Source organism: Apostichopus japonicus, chromosome 19, assembly GCF_037975245.1.
Source record: "Apostichopus japonicus isolate 1M-3 chromosome 19, ASM3797524v1, whole genome shotgun sequence".
Taxonomy (NCBI): domain Eukaryota; kingdom Metazoa; phylum Echinodermata; class Holothuroidea; order Aspidochirotida; family Stichopodidae; genus Apostichopus; species Apostichopus japonicus.
In genome coordinates, this window is record NC_092579.1 from 28,790,419 (window position 1) to 28,808,902 (window position 18,484).

Sequence of the window (18,484 nt, forward strand, 5' to 3'; positions counted from 1 at the left end):
ATCAAAGTTATCTTTAATAATGGTTGTAATAATGGTAACATCTTAAGACTTCTGTATGTTATTTCTGTTTCCTGCGAAATCATCTCGCTGAGATATTAATGGATGAATTTCCCGTACGTTTTCACGGTAGGCCCCTCTGTTCAAGGTCAATAAGCGACTATAACATTAGGTCCAAAATATTCGGATTCTGGTCCCCGTTTGCAATTTTTGCAGCGACAAATCCTCGCAACGTATCTACGGTGTCTTCTAAACAACATCATCATAAACACATTTTACAGCATCGATAAGCTATTTGTTGTCCTTTTAAGTCATTTTCTTATTACTTTTCTACGATATAAATGAAATACGGGAAAATAACCAATGGTCCTCTTGAATTCCACAACCTCAACTCTCCTCTTTAGCTAAATAATTCACTCAATTTGTTGCAAGGTGACAAAGTTTCTGATTTATCTTGTTATCATTTATATGTTGTAACACTGAAAAAAAAACTTAGTATAACCTTTCCTTACAGACACTTACCCACAACCCCCCCCACCCCCACACAAATTTCTTTCTTGTAAATCTACATTTGCTTCTCTAATTCCTAGCTATTAGATAACTTAAAGCTACTTTTGCTGTGGGGAGCGGCAGGTTGAAAGGGGTACTGAAATATGTTTTTTTCAAATCTTAAAGAAACAAGGACAAGAGATAGATTGAAGAAAGAATCGAGTTAGCGGGATGGGGTGGTCATCTATAGTTAATGAATGGAACACTAACCCAGTTGCAATTGTTTTTGGCACTCATATATCTTGATATAGGTTTTCGACTTTTATTTAGATATTTTGAGATCAAGGATAAAAATTTAATAATACAATACAGTACAAATCAAATTAATGACTTCAGCATAAAGTTTACAATAAAGTAACAAAAATACTCGATCAGATAAAAAATGAAGAAGACATTTTCCCACATCTTTAGAACATTTATTGCAAATCCATACAATATACATCTTTAATAGGGATCATTTTTATTGACATCAAAACCATGAAATGACCCCCCCCCCCCGACATCAACAGTCTGTATTTTGTCTAAACGTCCTATTCATTAATGTATTTATGTTTGTAATGTAATTTGTTCGATATAGAAGAAATTTATGGTCCGGACAAGACTTACGGTATTCGACTTGAAAATGAATGTTTTGCTTATTTCATTCGTTTCTGTTGAGAGTTTGGGCCAAACTCTCTCTAACCTATGAAAAGAGAGTATACCACTGAATACCGAGTGTTCCTAAATATGATGATGATGTATAAACTGAACCTCTCATGATCTTTGTGTTGATCAATAGAAAAGAACATATCAGCAATATGATATTGTACCATATGTTCCGTTATGATCGCTTCCACTGCTAATGAATAGTGTGGTAGCAGTGGCTATGTTTTCCAAACATGTTGATGGTAAAAGTGGAAATATTTACTGGACAAGGCAAAGATCTGAAAGTAAGAGGATTTTTCTTAGGAAAATTGTGGAAGGAACTGAATTGCATTTTTAAATGGGACAAAACTAGCCGAGGAGATGAATCGTGCCTTCCCCACCACTCGCCCCTTCCCCAAAAATGAAACCGTAGATGAAACTTTATGAAGCCTTAGATGAGTTCCTCGTGTATAAATTAAATTGAAAGAGAATTCTTGTTATATTAACTAATTTACAGAATCGTTTCAGAGGATGAAGTATAAAAAAAATCACGTAAAAATGGCATTCAATTTTGTACAATATAATAAAAAGCTAAACGACAAGGTGCCAGCCCTTGGAAATACATCTCCCTTACATAACTGTCAGGGTGCCACAACCCCAGAATGACTCAAGTAAGATAGATCTACCAACACAACCCTCCTAAGGTTCTAATAAAATTGCAAAAATAAGAAGAATATAAAAGACTTGATGAGTACAATTAAAAGGAATATCACTAGAGACATCTTACTAAATATACATTACAAATAAAAGAACTGAACATGTATGGCAGCAATTACATAATTTAAAAAACAGATTTGTAAAAGGATATAGACATTTGCATCTAACATGAAAACCTTTTGAATATCATAAGTATAAACCAAAAATGTACCTGTGACTTTTGTAAGCTGTTAGTACTGAGATGTCGTAGGGGCAGCTGTTTATTTACTTATGCTTTACTATTAACTCAGTTCAATTGAATAAGCCTCTTTCATGAACATAACACAATTTAATTACAACTAAAAAGCATTTTAGGACAGCTACTGGTACTATGTAAGTGTTTTCAAGTTATCAGATATTTGTAAGTATTCCGCAATTAAAACGGTATCAAAGAGAGATATCCATAATTGGGGCCATTTTGCATATCTAAATTGAGGTCTTTATGGATAGGTTTCTCATCCTCTCCTCTTTACATCAGGCTGTGGGAGCAGGGGGGGGGGGGTTAGGAAGGAGAGGCAGTGACTTTTTATTATCTGTAGTTTCTATTCAACTATAATAATGCTGCCTGAGAGAGATAGTTCTTCATATCTTGAGATTCTTGATCATGGGTTTTTCATCCTCTCGTGATATTCTGCAGGTGTAGATTAAGATGCTGGTGAAGATGACTATAAGCAAGACTAGTCCACCGATGATGGCCAACCACCAGGGTTCCACCTCGAACGCTGATCCGCCCGATGTAGCACTCTGGGATCCAGTGTTGGGATCACTCGGTGCTGAAAGATGACAGCAAAAAGCACAGTCATAATATAATGCCAGAGTGGTGATAGAGATGATAAAATATGGGACAAAGGTCAAATTCCTAGAACAGTCAAAACACTTGATGGTTTGTACATGTAAATAGTAGGATTAACCCACATTGCACAGAAACTTTTTAACTGGAAACAAGTTTTTATATAAAAGTATATGGTATTTACACAAATCACAAATACATATTGAAAGTAGCAGTAAAAACTTGGGACTTATACATAATAATGATAATGATAATGATGATAATGATAATGATGATGATGATGATAATAATAATAATAATAATAATAATAATAATAATAATAATAATAATAATAATAATAATGATAAGAATAGTAATAATAATTAGTATTATTAGTTAGAAAAATGGGATTTACACCAGTGACCAATATATATATTGACACTAGCTTTGATCCTTAATCACATGGTAAACAAGGTTCTACGGATTGGAAAGGTGCACCATCCCCAAGTAAAGAGACCACCACGGATCGGTGCCTCAATTTAGATAAAGATCAAATGCATATGGTAAGATGACAGGAATCTTATATTTAATCTAACTGGATCAATTTTAGTCAAAAATAAAACAACTTTCAAGTCAGTGTCTTTTTGGCTGATCCTTATATTCTTTGGTCACCTCCGACTAGTCTAGCTAGATATATTTATGTTTTTAATATATTTTCATATAATTGTAAAACCAACTGGTAAGATAAACTTACTGTTTTGACAGTTTGTGCCATAGTAGCCATCTTTACATAGACACCTATACCTGCCAATCTCATCAGAACAGAGCGCACCATTCATGCAAGGGACACTCGTGCATTCATTGATATCTGTATAAACAATATAAAGGAGATCAATGAAAGGCACATATATAACAGTACATCTTCATTTACAAGTAAAACTGCTGGTATAGAATTGGGGAGGGGGAGGGAGGGGAGGGAGGGGGAGGGAGGGGGAGGGGAGGGAAAAACACCTGTGTAAAATTAATCATATATCAACCTGTTTTTATAACACTTCCAGAGTACAGAGTTCTCAGATTACTTTTATATAGGTCAATCAAACTTATTTTATGTAGTGATTTAAGAATGTCACAATATCGCAGACTTTTCTTTGCAGGCACACCAAGTTAGATGGATCAGCAGCTCTATATCACTCAGATAGGTTGTATTAACAAAGGAGTGCCAGGTTATCAAACCTTCAACTTTTATTGATTTCAAATACCTCATAATGAAAAATAAATACCTCCATCATTTCTCAAGAGTTTACCAAGGTGTTGATTTCTGACAGTTTTGTGACGAGTAACAATTTGGACATAAAATAGTCATACTGTTCAATGTCTACATTTAGATCACCATAGCATCTACAAAACTAACAAAATTCTAGTTAAGATCTCAGACCCCTCAGGGAGGGGAAGGGAGGGAGGGAGGGAGGGGAGGGAGGGAGGGGAGGGGAGGAAATGAGACACATAGTTCAACTACTAGCCCATTACACATAATCCTATGCTTCTTACCTTCCTCACATCTGTTCCCTGAGTAGCCTAACCGACACTGACATGCAAACATATTCACCAGGTCGACACACAGACCTCCGTTCTGACAAGGATGACTCACACACTCGTTAGTGTCTGCAAATAAACATAAATTTATGAGACTCTGATATCTGCATAGGAAAAATATGGACATAATATATTTCAGTCTAGTCATTGGTACATACATTTAAAATTCAAATCAATTGTCATCGGGCCTATACTGTTAAATTTGATGTCTAGCTGAAATCTATACATGTTATATATTATGCATAAACCTTATAATTACAATATCTAACGAGACTTAAAGATATCACAGTCAAGCTTTGAAAAATGTTGTAACCATCCTAACCAGGGTTTGTGGGAAATTTACAGTCCTGATTAGCATTCACAGCACAAAGACTTAATGCACAAATTTGTTTTTTTTTATATTTAAAAAGTAGCAAAAAATGTGAGAAGCTGAGAGGGATAAAGATAGAAAACATCAACAGAGGGTTTCACTTACATTTTCATTATTAAATACTCTTTATGTATCGAGAGTGCTCGATTGCCATTGCTAATAAAAATGATTGCAGGAAAATTAAGCAACTTAGGTTTTCCAACCCTGACCATGGCTCTGGTTAAATAAACTCACCTTTCTCACAGTCCGGTCCTTCGAATCCGGGAGTGCATGAGCACAGATAGCTGCCATCGGCCAGGTCTAGGCAGGTGCCACCATTTTGACATGGATCCTCTCTACAGCCCCTCCCAATGCCTATTTAAAGTGAAGAAGAATAACAGAATCACATCGGGATTAGTTCACAATGCATCTAAATATGCTAGATAGTCAAATACTGGTCTACATTGATACACACACAATGATACACTCACGCGTCAACAGATATTTCACTACCATCCTATAACAGTCATTTCCACACACTGAGACAATTATGGATTAGCACCAGAATACATGAGTAGCATGATCAGTCGGAAGACTACCACCCGCTCTCTCCGATCCGCAAATCAGCTACTGCTCCATGTACCTAAGTGGAAGCTCAAGTCATTTGGTCAACAATCATTTTCTAATGCCGCTCCTACTCTTTGGAACTCACTTCCACTGCACATCAAGTCAGCACCCAACATTAACATTTTCAAAAACAGACTCAAAACTTATCTATTTTTGACTGCCTTCCCTGAGCACTAGCGCCACTGAGCATTGGTTTTCCTCTGGATATTGGCGCTATATAAATTTCCATTTATTATTATTATTATTTACTTGTCTTAACATTCCCTCAACAGACATTGCCAGACATTTTATAGCATAAATAGATTTTGAATTAAATCCGGTTTTTCTTCTAAAATAGCCAGCTCTTTTTAACCATAGCAATGTCAATTACTTTATGCAGGGCAAACATCACAATTAGGGTCAAATGTGAGTTTGACTTACGTATTTCACAGAAACTTCCAGCATAGCCATCCCTGCATGCACAACTGAAACTGCTAATTCCATCTTGACAAACGCCCTCATTCAGACAAGGCGTGCTGTCACATTCGTCCAGCTCTGAGTGGGTTGAAAATAAAGATGAAGAATGAACACAAAGTAGGATGTGAGCAGATTGTATTCATGAATATTGTATGATATTGTATGAATATTGTATGAATAATATATATTCATGAATATTGAATTCATGAAAGATGATTCCAATTATTTCATAGATTTTTTAAGTATCTCATAAACAACATCTATCAGTATTCTTAATTTACAAAAAAAAAAAATCCATCTCTATAACCAATGGTACCAAAAGTGTTTAAAATTTTTGGTAATTTTGGTCCGTTTACATCCTAAACTAGGACAATTATTGACAAGTTATGTTGACACTTCTTAGTTTACTGGAAGGATTGCTGCATTAGCTAAGTATACTGCATTATCAAAATCAACTTTGTTGTGAGAAAATGAAGGCCCCTTCCCACTTCCTTGGGAAAACTGTATTGATATCATCATGAGTACCAATATATGAGTTTGTTAATTAATATCTCACCTGTTTGGCATTGTTCTCCAGAGAACCCACTGGTGCATGAACAGGTGAATCCTCCCTCTGGGAGCGTCATGCACTGACCCCCATTGAAACAACTATTCTCTCTACAGGTAACTGTGAAATAGAACAAGAAAAAGAAAACAGTTAGTTGGTAAAATGTAAAACCCCCCCCCCCCCCCAGAAAAAATTTACAACTAAATTGGATTGATGCTCTGATCCAAGCAGGATTTTTTGTTGAAAAAAAAGAGTAATTTTTCAAGTCTGTAGAACTTCTCATGAGATAAACAGATTTGGTAAAAAGAGATGTGAAATGTTCTACCTGGGGTCTCGCATCTACTGCCAGAGAATTCTCGAGGACAGCTGCAGTAGTACTGGTTAATGCCATTGAAACAAGTACCTCCGTTAACGCAGGGTGATGAGCTGCACTCATTAATATCTGAGACGATAGAGGTGAAGAATGTAATACTTGTATGCTACAGTACAATGTTGTACAAAGTTTACAGGATTAAATTCAAAGTATATTTACTAAATAAAGATATGTAAGTGGAGAAAAGAGTTTATAGTCAAGTGGAAATATTCTTTCAGTGACAAGAGTAAATGATTAACTTAGGAGCAACATACTAAATCAGAATACAATTTAGGAATTGGAAGACAAAGAGGATGTTGGGAGGGAACTGGTGTGGCGGGGGAGGGGGGGGGAGGGGGGAGGGAGATTGGGGATATTAGATATAAGAGAGAAAAGTTAAAAGTTATAAAATGGCCATGATTATCTATCATATACATATTAGCATCTTTCTTCAATTTATTAGTCCTGGTAATTTTGAATAATATTTCTTCTTTTCGAATATTCTCAGTTTTCAGTAGTATGTACCTGATTGACAGAGGGTCCCAGAATACCCTGGCTGGCAGCTGCATGTGATTCCATCCTCTCCATCTATGCAGATGCCTTGATTATAACAGGGATTGGTGGAGCAAGTCATAGATTGCACTGCAATACAAAAAAATATATATATATATGGACAATTAAATTTCTCATATTGTTACAAGTCGAAAGTAACACCTTGTCTGTGCATTTGGATGTCAATTTCAAATACATGTTTTGACAAACAAAGACAAATAGATAATAAGGATAATTAGTCATATAGAGCACAGAATACAACCAAAAGGGATTGCTCAATGCACTTTACAGTTGGCAAGTTAAAATTAATTAATAATACTTAGAAAAAAAGAGAAAAAGGAAAAGCAAACTGTTAACAAGCTGCTTAATTTCTACTGTACAAAACAAAGAACTGTGAAGGTAGTATATAAAGACTCGCTAATGCTGTAGCCCCTACTGACACCCCCCCTTCAACCCTCTCATCAGGCCTGGGTTATCATAAGATACCAACCTGTTTCACACTGCTTGCCAAGAAAATGGACAAGGCTGTAGCGCCTACTGACACCCCCCTCCAACCCTCTCATCAGGCCTGGGTTACCATCATATACCAACCTGTTTCACACTGCTTGCCAAGAAAATGGACAAGGCTGTAGCCCCTACTGAAACCCCCCTCCAACCCTCTCATCAGGCCTGGGTTACCATAATATAGCAAACTGTTTCACATTGCTTGCCAAGAAACTGGCCAAGGCTGTAGCCCCTACTGACACCCCCTCCAACCCTCTCATCAGGCCTGGGTTACCATAATATACCAACCTGTTTCACATTGCTTGCCAAGAAACTGGCCAAGGCTGTAGCCCCTACTGACACCCCCTCCAACCCTCTCATCAGGCCTGGGTTACCATAATATAAAAAACTGTTTCACATTGCTTGCCAAGAAACTGGCCAAGGCTGTAGCCCCTACTGACACCCCCTCCAACCCTCTCATCAGGCCTGGGTTACCATAATATACCAACCTATTTCACATTGCTTGCCCAGAAAGTGGCCAAGGCTATAGCCCATACTGACACCCCTCCAACCCTCTCATCAGGCCTGGGTTACCATAATATACCAACCTGTTTAACATTGCTTGCCCAGAAAGTGGCCAAGGCTGTAACCCCTACAGACATCCCTTCCAACCCTCTCATCAGGCCTGGGTTACCATAATATAACAACCTGTTTCACATTGCTTGCCAAGAAAGTGGCCAAGGCTGTAGCCCCTACTGACACCCCCTCCAACCCTCTCATCAGGACTGGGTTACCATAATATACCAACCTGTTTCACATTGCTTGCCAAGAAAGTTACTCATGCAGTCACATGTGGCAGAACCATCTGGTAACTGGTTACAGATGCCATTGTTCAGACAAGGGCTAGGGTTACAGGAAGCTGTGAGATAAACATAACAGAGAGACATTATGATTAGTGATAAACTGTTTACTTTCTTACGAATAACGGACAAGATATCTTAGCAACGTTTACAGTCAATGTATCCTCATGATGAAATACTTTTCATATCTGAGTACTGTTAAGAAAACATGATACAAACACTGTCTGTTTCTCCTGGAATAATTTTAAGGCATGGTATCTATATGGTTCCCCATAATAATTATCTCAGTCCCTGTATTAAGGGTAAATATCTTCCAAGGTGTACAAACTATGTAAACGATACATAAAGCCAACTCATAAAGTCAATTCAGATCATTTAATAAATGTATTACAAGATGACTGCCATATTTATTAAAATAGACAAGGAACCTGTTTGATGTTGATCTTGTGTAAAAGTAAGTTGGCCTGATGTTTCGATCCTAGCAGGATCTTCTTCAAAGGCTAAATGACATGTAACAAAAACAGAAGGGACAAAAACACGCACAGCATACAGACAGGTTAATGAGCATGATGTTGATCTTACATAACAGCAATATTTTATTATTTCTCACCAGATGCGACCACCATCTTTAATAGTTCATAACCTTACAAGATGTACATGATAGTACTCACTCTGTACGGCACAGTTCAATCCACCCCAGCCTATCGGACAAATGCACACGTACGTCTCGATGGTGTCTTCACAGGTACCTCCGTTGAGGCAGGGATTGCTGGAACATGGCTCAATAACTACCAAAATATAAACATTAAAAAATTAAATAAAAAATGACACAATTAGTATCTCTCAATCGAAAATTCAATTTCACAAGTTTCAAACTCAACAGTCATTTTTATTGAATGCATAATTTGGTATTTAGAAATTACTAAAAGGTTTCTATAACAATTTCATCATTTCAATAACAATGCCATCATATCTACATAAATGCCACCAATAAAAAATGCCACATTTCAATAACAATGCCATCCTATCTCCATAACAATTCCACACCACTTTTCAACAACAGTGAAAGATCACATTCATGAGCACTGCATTGTAGGCCTACCTGCTAACTCGTTGTCCTTCAACTCCACTAAAAACCCCTCAGCATTTTTGCCTCCATCTGATGTAAATGAAACCCATATAGTATTTCCTGACGAGATGACATTGCTGGGATTGCTGGGGCCTGAATGCATCAATATGACCGAGCTGGAGTCATAGGGGATCTTTCCGTTGCCGATGGTCAGGATATCGTACTGAGACTCTGTCGTGAAATTCTTAAAGAGGATTCTCACACGTCTCAGGGGCTCTACGTTGATGATCCACAAGCAACGGGCATCGTTTGGGTATCTTTCCGGGTAGTTCGGAGACGTGATTTCAACTGCACCGTCGGCTGGGATGCTGTAGTTGGTGTTGCAGCTCTCAACTGTAAGAGATTATCAAATATAATTAGTGTGAATAGATCGGACGTGCTCACTGGATGTTGAAATGTGCTGATGGAAATCGATCTGAAATAGTTTATGAGTGGTGAAGACAAATATGGAATCTATTCGATAAAATTCAATTGTTTTAAATAAACTGACTTTTATAGTCATTTTTATAACAAATTCATTATTTAAAATAGCTGTGTTAAATTGTGTTGGTAATCGAATAATCTTCACCTTCTTTAAAATGTGAGAAATATGTGACATATTTTGAAATATTGTTAACTATCTGATTGACCTCCACCCCCCCTCCTTTTCCGAGCTTCCTCTATTATCCCAGAGTTGGGGTCACATTTACATACATGGCTGGTAATTCTCTGGTTTCTTTACCACGAGAGAGTTATTCAAATAACCCAATGCTAGTTTATTGGGTCTCAAATGTGAAGCTCTTTGACTCAATGGCAATTTATATCTTTAGACTGGATATGTAGACTGTACATCAGGATATGTAGACTGAACAAACATGAATAGCCCCACACCTCGCTTGGGATGGAACTCACAAGGACATTATAATGTCCCTCACATCTGAGACAGCTGGGAGGTACATAACTATATGAATGGGTCGTTATGATACTTACTGATTTCACAGAGAGGACCGATAAAGTTATCCAAACAGGTACAGATATAGTCATTTACTCCAAGCTGCGTACAAGTTGCACCATTCAGACATGGATTGCTGGCACACTCATCAATATCTGGAAATATGAAACAAGAGGGTTTAATATCTGCTATATAGCTAAATGTAGACAGCATGTTAAATTCAGGGAACTTAGCACAAGAATTTCTAAAGTAAGTGGGGTTTTTGTCTCACTTTGAAACTTCTTTTAATTTGAGATCACATCCCACATCAATTCTAAAATGTCTTTTAATTTATGCTTATTTGTCAGTTCTGATTCTGCAAAGTCCTAATTTACTGTCTTGCCATTTTAATCTAGATGAAACTTGCCATCTAGATGCCATCTAGAACTTGCCATCTAGAACTTGCCATCTAGAACTTGCCATCTTTAACGCCATCTTTAACGCACATGAAGCTAGCAAGATTTTAGTGTCAAAACCGGAGATTGTACAGGCAGATGGAGCAAGCAGGTCATTTTAGATCATGGTCTTAGCCCAGAAGATAGGATAGAATACCATGGAACCGAATAGAATGAAACAGAGTACTATGTAAATGCACAGAATACTTCAAATTTCCAAGTACGTAAAAATTGTTATTTGGAAATACTATCAAACCGTAAACAGTGGTATAAAGTCGAATAAATGGCTTAAAACTATGTTGAATCATCATACCTGTTTCACAAGTTAGACCTGTAAATCCTGGCTGACAGAGGCATTCATACGATATGAGAGCATTCACACACTGTCCTCCATTGATGCATGGTGAACTCTGGCATGGATTAACACCTGAAGGGAAGATAGCATACAGAAAGGGTTTTGTGATCTTCATTTTTAGAATACAGATTACTTCAAATTAGCATACAAAAACAATTTGCTATATTTCCTTATACTTCAGCAGTATTACTTTTGTACAGGATTTGTATTGCCTATTGGAGAAAGATGGCTGTTCAGAACTGTTTATTAACGAAAACCTTGTTTGAGTAGATGTGATTGATACATTGATAAGTTATTTCATTTTGTCAGACAGCCATTCCACTGTAAACATAGCTTGTTGGTGTGCCTGCCACCCTCCATTGCTACATGTCCTAAAATGCTGAGTTACTCTGTCAAACTGGTTTCATTGTCAAAAAACAAGGAATAATTTAAGGAATTAAATTACAGTTATTGTTTTGTATGATTCCTCAGTGTTTTTGAAATGAACTTTTGTGATATGCATGACATTTTTCCTACTATGCGATATATAAATATACTATGTGAAATATAAAAATATATTAAAATTTTTAATAAAGGTATCATAAAATTTCACCGACAACTATATGCTAACATCATGAAATTTCATGTTAGCAGGTAATTAACTACTTGCTAAAGTTGTTAATATCTCAATTGACGATATAAATGTCCTTTGATATGGTTATACTTACGCTGACTACAATCATAGCCTTCCCAGCCGAGAGGACATTCACAGGTGTAATGGGTACAATGGTTCTGACAAGTACCACCGTTGACACATGGAAATGTTATGCACAGATCAACATCTGTAAAAAGAAAATACAAAACATGAGCTCCTAATATTTCCTTTTCAAATACCATTCACTTGAAGTTTCAAAATATGTAAAAATCATAAATCTCTTTTGATGATTTTAAGTTAATACGATTCATTTGAACTAGTACCTAGACATTTCTTGTTCTCAACTTAGAAGGAAAATAGTTGGAAAATAAAGATTAAGAGACATTTCATCTTCAGGAACAAACTGCTTGATTTGGTTTATAATTTTTACATAATTATTTATATTTTAGTTCCTTTTTATACTTAAACATTCTTTCACCAAAAAATAAGGAAACAGAAATGAAGATTATTACATTTGAAGGGAATTCATATTGCTAAGAGTAAAATATAAGGAAATTAAATAACACAGTAGAAGAGATCATTACAAGTTATCTGGAATAATAATAAATCGATGTTTAATTTTACAATCATCATTTTAACTTACACATTTTTAATGCTTGTTGGTGCTTCTTACCATGAGGTGTAACTATGAGGTGTAACCATTAGAACATAAACAGACCATACAGTACAAACTACGATTTTCACCCAAAAAATAGCCGAATAAGATACTTACCAATATCACAGTTCTTGCCAGTGTGGCATTGATCACACTCACATCGGTAAGATGACTCTGTCCTGATGCAGGTACCGGTGGCTCCACATGGATTTGGATTACAGGAATCTTAAACATTACGAAGAGAAAAGAAGCAAGTTAATCTCTTTCTGATATGGAGTTTTAATCAAACGCAAATGCTAAATTTTGCATTTAAAGGTATTAAATGTTGATCAGATGATGAAGTTTCTTCTTTACTTTAAGTAATCTTTATTTTTCAGTTCATCTTTATTTCAATTAATTAATGATATCAAAACAAAGAGTGGAAGGGCAAAGAATGTTTGTTCTAACTAAATTTTTTCTGACAATTTCAACATAATATAATCAATGTAACTTCATTGCTCCTGATCCAATGCCGGAATTAACACAATCATACTAGGAATAACCAAATTGAAAAATTGTAAAAAATTTTCCAAAAATGATTTTTCAATAAATGACTTCCAACATGAAAACAATGAAAACAAATGTAAACAATGACAAAAAATGACTTCAAGAAATGACTTTCAAGAAATGACTCAATGGGGAATAAAAATAACTTTGTCCTCACCAGATTGACAGTTGGATCCACTATAGCCTATAGGACAATGACAGACAAAGTGTGTACAGAGGTTCTCACACGTTCCACCGAACAGACAGGTACCCACGGAGCAAGCATCCACGGCTGGGGAGGAATGCAAGGAATAAAATATATAGAACTAAATGGAATAATACTCTTGGAAATATTCTTGTCAATGGGATCAATAAATCTGAAAGTTCCCTTTCTCAAAGTAGCATTTATACTTAATGCTCATCCTTTCTGTCAGAGGGTTGCAAACCTTTAGTATTTTATATTTGAAGGGGAAGTTGATAGAATGGTACCAGACAGTTTAAAATGTCAAATTGGAATTTTTGAGTTACATTGGATGAAACTGGTGACACTGCTTCACAAAGTCTGCAAGGTACTTTGGATCCTGAATGGTGTCCCCCACCCCCCACTCCCCCACCCCCACCTGGCAAAGGAATAGCTATATAGTAATGGTCACCAACTAAGGGCTGGATGGCTCTAGTGGTGGAGCAAAAGATAAAGTTACCCTTTTTCAAATTTGTTTATATTTTCACAGTTAGTTTTCCATGTTCCTTTACTCAGTATAAATACTGTTTACCTCATTGTGAGCTTAATTCAACAGAACATTAAAACATTCAGTGAGGGGTATAATGGCAGCTTCTACATTCAAGCTATTTGGACTGACATTTATCACACCCTCCATGTCCAGCTAGTGAGACAAGTAATCAGTACAGTAAGCAGTGGTAGGCTCAGGCAGCCTACCTCGGTTAACAAAACCTGCTATCCTCTATATCTGTCATTCCTCAGGCTATTAAAAGTCATAATATTTAGTTTTAAAAGTATAATGGGCATCTATTTATGAGGCAGGAGATCTGTCTTAGGGAGCTGGGATACTTACGTAATTCACAATTTGGTCCTGTGAAACATGGCGGACATGTACATATATACTGACTGCAGTCTTCAGGTAAGGTCAGACACGAGCCTTCATTTTGGCAAGGGGAGCTGTCACAGGAACTGGTAGCTGCAAAATGATTAAAACAGTATTACAAAAAAATATAGGAATTGCCATAATTTAAGGCGTTATTCACTATTGCTTCCATACATATTTATTAAAAGAAAGCTCCAACCTGGTATTTTTTTTTGGGGGGGGGAGGGGAGGGGAGGGGGAAGTTGCTACAACTACAAATTAACTTAATGCAAATTTATAAGAATGCCAAGTTGGGGTTGAAATATTTTTAAAGAACTGAATAACAAAATGTGAACTTCAATAGATGACATCATACATTAAACATTAGGGTTTAACATCATATTCAGACAGAGGAAAGTGTTAAATCTCATTAACACAGCTCATTAACATCTGATTCTGCAAGGCTATGAAAGTGAACTTATTAACTCTTGCAATGGATCTTCATATCAATATGTTTCTTAAAGTTTGATCTTTTTATGGCAAATAAAAAAAATTAAGAAAACATTGATAAAGGCAAACTTGGACTGAAAAGGGATTAAATTTAGGAGCAGTAAGCTAAGATATACAAGAATTGCTAAATTGATAGGAGTTATCATTAAGCATTAATTACATTAAACTTTATTCTTTTGTTTTATAAGTCACGAGTCATTCACTATGTGTCTGTGTCATTCAATCTACTAAACATAGCATATAACATGTGTATTAGTTTTAAAATTATTTTTACATAGTATACTACTATAAGAATACGTAGAACCTTTCAAAATGCCTTAGTGTGTAGTATAGGGTGTTTAATTAATGAGTATCAATGAATTTTTAAATCTTTGTTAGGTTACTTTGTATACTAAATAGTAACTTACAGATTGCACAGTTGTAGCCAGTGTAGCATCCAACACATGAACAAGAGTAGGCCAGACAGAAAGCAGAGTTTGGTATACATAAGCCACCATTCAAACAGGTACTCTGAGTACATGGAGTAAATGCTGCAAAAAAAAATAATATTATCAACAACTTGAAAAATTAAAAAAATATAATATAAAATCTGTTTGGCAAGAAAGCTGTCTTTTGTCTTGCTTTTATACGGAAACTAATAACTTAAAAAAAACATAGAGCAATTTACCTGAGAGCTTCTAACAACAAATATAAACTTCAGTACAAAACAATTTAAAAGTTATGAGATTAAAAACTCTCAAATAAGAGCAGTGAAAAATGTATTGATGTATGAAGAATTATCTCGAAACCTGCAGGCACAAATGATAAATTCAGAATACAATTATTGATAATATTTCAAATTACAATTAACATTTATAGGACTTCAGCTCTAAAACAGACACCTTACTTGTTTTGCTGTTTGTTGATACTGGGCAATAATTAAACAAGGATCATTAAGAAGAAAACACAAATTTGTGTTTATACACAAAAGGGAGATAATTAACATTGCACAACAAAAAACACTTCCATTAGGCTCCTTTCCTTAAGTATCAATATGAAAAATTCTAGAAAATTTACAAACAAAATTGGGACTTACGCATTGCACACGTCGGACCTGTCCAGCAGTCGGGGCATTGACAGGTGTAGGTGCTACAGTCGGTGGGACTAATCTGACAAAGACCACCATTAGCACAGGGACTGCTCAGACAGACATTGTTTCCTGTGGAAACAAAGACACCATTGTCAAAAAAAACTGAATAGTGATAAATAAAAAAAGAAAAAAAAAGGCTTGCAGTTTAAAATGAAATGATAAAAGTGGAGTAGGCCATGGAACAAACTGGGTTTCTGTCAACATTCTGAGAGGAACAATTTATTTTGGCCTCCATTGTAGTCTCTTTTATCACATATTTCATGGTACATGATTGTAGTATGTGTAGAATGTTATCTATCTGTGCAGGATTATCTACAGTTATATTATTATCAAATATGCAAATAGATGCAGAAATGGATTAAATGAAATGATTTAATACTAAACTGATGCACAAACTTACTCTTTCACTTATTATTCTAATTAGTTTTACATCCTTCAGTTTGAAACTAACAAGACAGAAATAATACATAAGTTTCAAAATTTGGTAAAAGATGATAAAGTTGTGAGAACAAAATGAATTCTTTTCTGCTGATCATAGTGAAAGGCTTTCCAATGGTCATTTCAATTTTTGATAACTATTAAAATTAGTGACATGCCTCTTGGATCGTTGAAATAAAAATTCAATTTTATTAATGAAACTTTTTACGGCATAATTCCCCGTCGCAGCTTGAATTGACTTACCAATTTCGCAGTTGTCACCTCCATGGCAGGGAGGACATGTACAAGTATAACTGTCACAAACATCTGGATCCTGGAAGCAGCTACCACCATTCAAACATGGCCTATCAGCACAACCCTCAAGTTCTGTTTGAAAATTGAACAAATATTGTGTATTGGGACAAAATCTTCCGATTCCGGAAGTAGGGAAGTTATCAAAAGATTTTAATAATATTTTACAGCTCATTCAATTTTTAAAAAATGATCATTGTGTTCTGCTTATTATGCAGAACTATGGTTTGAAAATTTCAACCAATTGTGAACACTGAAAGAATCAAGGTTTCATGTTGGTTAGGTGTAAAAAATCCTCTATGTAGTGGTTCTTCAGTAGAGATGGGGAGAGGGGGGGGGGAGGAAGGTGGTGTGGAGATAGTAGGGTACACAAGGCTTACCAACATCACCTAGGGTTTGTGAAGGTCAGGGATGGAGATGCTGAGAGACACATAAGTAATTTTATACTACTTCTAGAAATTTGAATTCAATCTTACTCACTTTCAGTACACAGTGGTCCACCAAAGCATCCATTACACTGGCAGGTGAACGCCCTGCAGTTGGTTGGATCGGCAACACAGACTGCACCGTTTAGACATGGGTTGGTATCACAGATAGAGTCATCTGTTGGTATTGATAAGATAGGTAATAAAAATATTATAAAGTAGAGACGAATTGTAAACATGGTTGTAACCTTGCGATAGGCAAATGTGAACAAACATGTAATATATCCATGTAGAGACTAAATAAAAAGAAATAATATATGTAACTATTGGGGAAAATTATGAAATCTCAGACATTACACGGAGTTTTTCAAAAACCTTCCTCTTTTTGAAAGATAACTGTTGGAACATCAAATCATTTTATAGACATTGGTTTTAATATTTTTCCATTAAACAGTTTTATTTAATTTACTACATATTCATCACTCTTACTGAAGTTGAAATAAAATTATAAAATTTTTAAAGTTAGACAACTAAAAGTATGTTTCCATTGAGTGACCAAAAGTTTAAAAATTGATAGAAAACAGGAAAACTTAGACAAAGTTTCTCCTGTGACTTACATCTTTCACATTGGTCACCTATATAACAGCTTGGACATAGGCAACGGTACTGGCCACAGTCATTGGATAGAGTCAAGCAAGTCCCTCCGTTAAGACATGGATCGCTATCACATGAGCTGGTGGCTGTACAAAGTAAAGTAATAAATAATATAATACACTCAGGTGTATTAATTTAATAGGAATGTTTGATGGCTGTGAGTGTAAAGGTGATCTTTGAGTTATATTTATATGGAAGGGAATCTGGAACCAGGTAGCAATGGAATGGGAAGGGCAGGGTCGGGAGGGGGCTGTTGCTTAATATGCAGCATGTTGTTATTATTATAACAATTGAAAAAGATGTAAAAGGAATGTTTAAATTATTAAATATCATAACAAAATGAAATTATCTGACAATTAACTGCACCACCAAACCCAGATGATGTTTTCACTGCCTTTTAACAATTGAAGGGAGTTTTTATATTCATGCTTAATGAATTATCCCCAGTAAACTCCCACCTATTTTGAAGAATTTGAGTACTAAAGGGAGATTATTGATTAGGACTTACAGATAGAGCACAGGGAGCCTCCCCAACATCCCAGACATGTGCAGGTATACTCAAGGCAGTTGCCTATCAGTGTTGAACAAACACCTCCATTCTGACAAGGGCTCTCACTGCAGATACTCACAGCTGTTGAAGAAGAAATCAAATGTAGATTGATGAGAAACTCAGTATTATTATTACCATCAGTATTATTTTGTACATGATCTCATTCTTAACTTCTTTGTAATAAAACTGTTTGCATTTCCAGGGAGTGTACAACATTTGTCTTTATAG

The 18,484-nt window shown here is 35.8% G+C and overlaps 1 protein-coding gene across 1 annotated transcript in view; it reads right to left on the minus strand.

The window, feature by feature from the left end:
- Positions 1–904: 904 nt before the first annotated feature.
- The window catches only part of LOC139959837 (uncharacterized), an 82,152-nt gene continuing 64,572 nt past the window's right edge, over positions 905–18,484 (minus strand). The window contains exons 79-101 of the mRNA XM_071957717.1: positions 18,215–18,337; positions 17,670–17,792; positions 17,108–17,230; positions 16,580–16,702; positions 15,845–15,967; positions 15,177–15,299; positions 14,251–14,373; positions 13,356–13,469; positions 12,770–12,877; positions 12,071–12,184; positions 11,322–11,435; positions 10,613–10,729; positions 9,617–9,976; positions 9,186–9,302; positions 8,463–8,573; positions 7,145–7,261; positions 6,593–6,709; positions 6,277–6,387; positions 5,685–5,798; positions 4,893–5,012; positions 4,244–4,357; positions 3,450–3,563; positions 905–2,699 (exon numbers count right to left, since the gene is read on the minus strand). Coding sequence (XP_071813818.1) covers positions 2,509–2,699; positions 3,450–3,563; positions 4,244–4,357; positions 4,893–5,012; positions 5,685–5,798; positions 6,277–6,387; positions 6,593–6,709; positions 7,145–7,261; positions 8,463–8,573; positions 9,186–9,302; positions 9,617–9,976; positions 10,613–10,729; positions 11,322–11,435; positions 12,071–12,184; positions 12,770–12,877; positions 13,356–13,469; positions 14,251–14,373; positions 15,177–15,299; positions 15,845–15,967; positions 16,580–16,702; positions 17,108–17,230; positions 17,670–17,792; positions 18,215–18,337 — 3,014 coding nt within the window. The 3' untranslated portion in view covers positions 905–2,508. The remainder of the gene's footprint in view (positions 2,700–3,449; positions 3,564–4,243; positions 4,358–4,892; positions 5,013–5,684; positions 5,799–6,276; positions 6,388–6,592; positions 6,710–7,144; positions 7,262–8,462; positions 8,574–9,185; positions 9,303–9,616; positions 9,977–10,612; positions 10,730–11,321; positions 11,436–12,070; positions 12,185–12,769; positions 12,878–13,355; positions 13,470–14,250; positions 14,374–15,176; positions 15,300–15,844; positions 15,968–16,579; positions 16,703–17,107; positions 17,231–17,669; positions 17,793–18,214; positions 18,338–18,484) is intronic.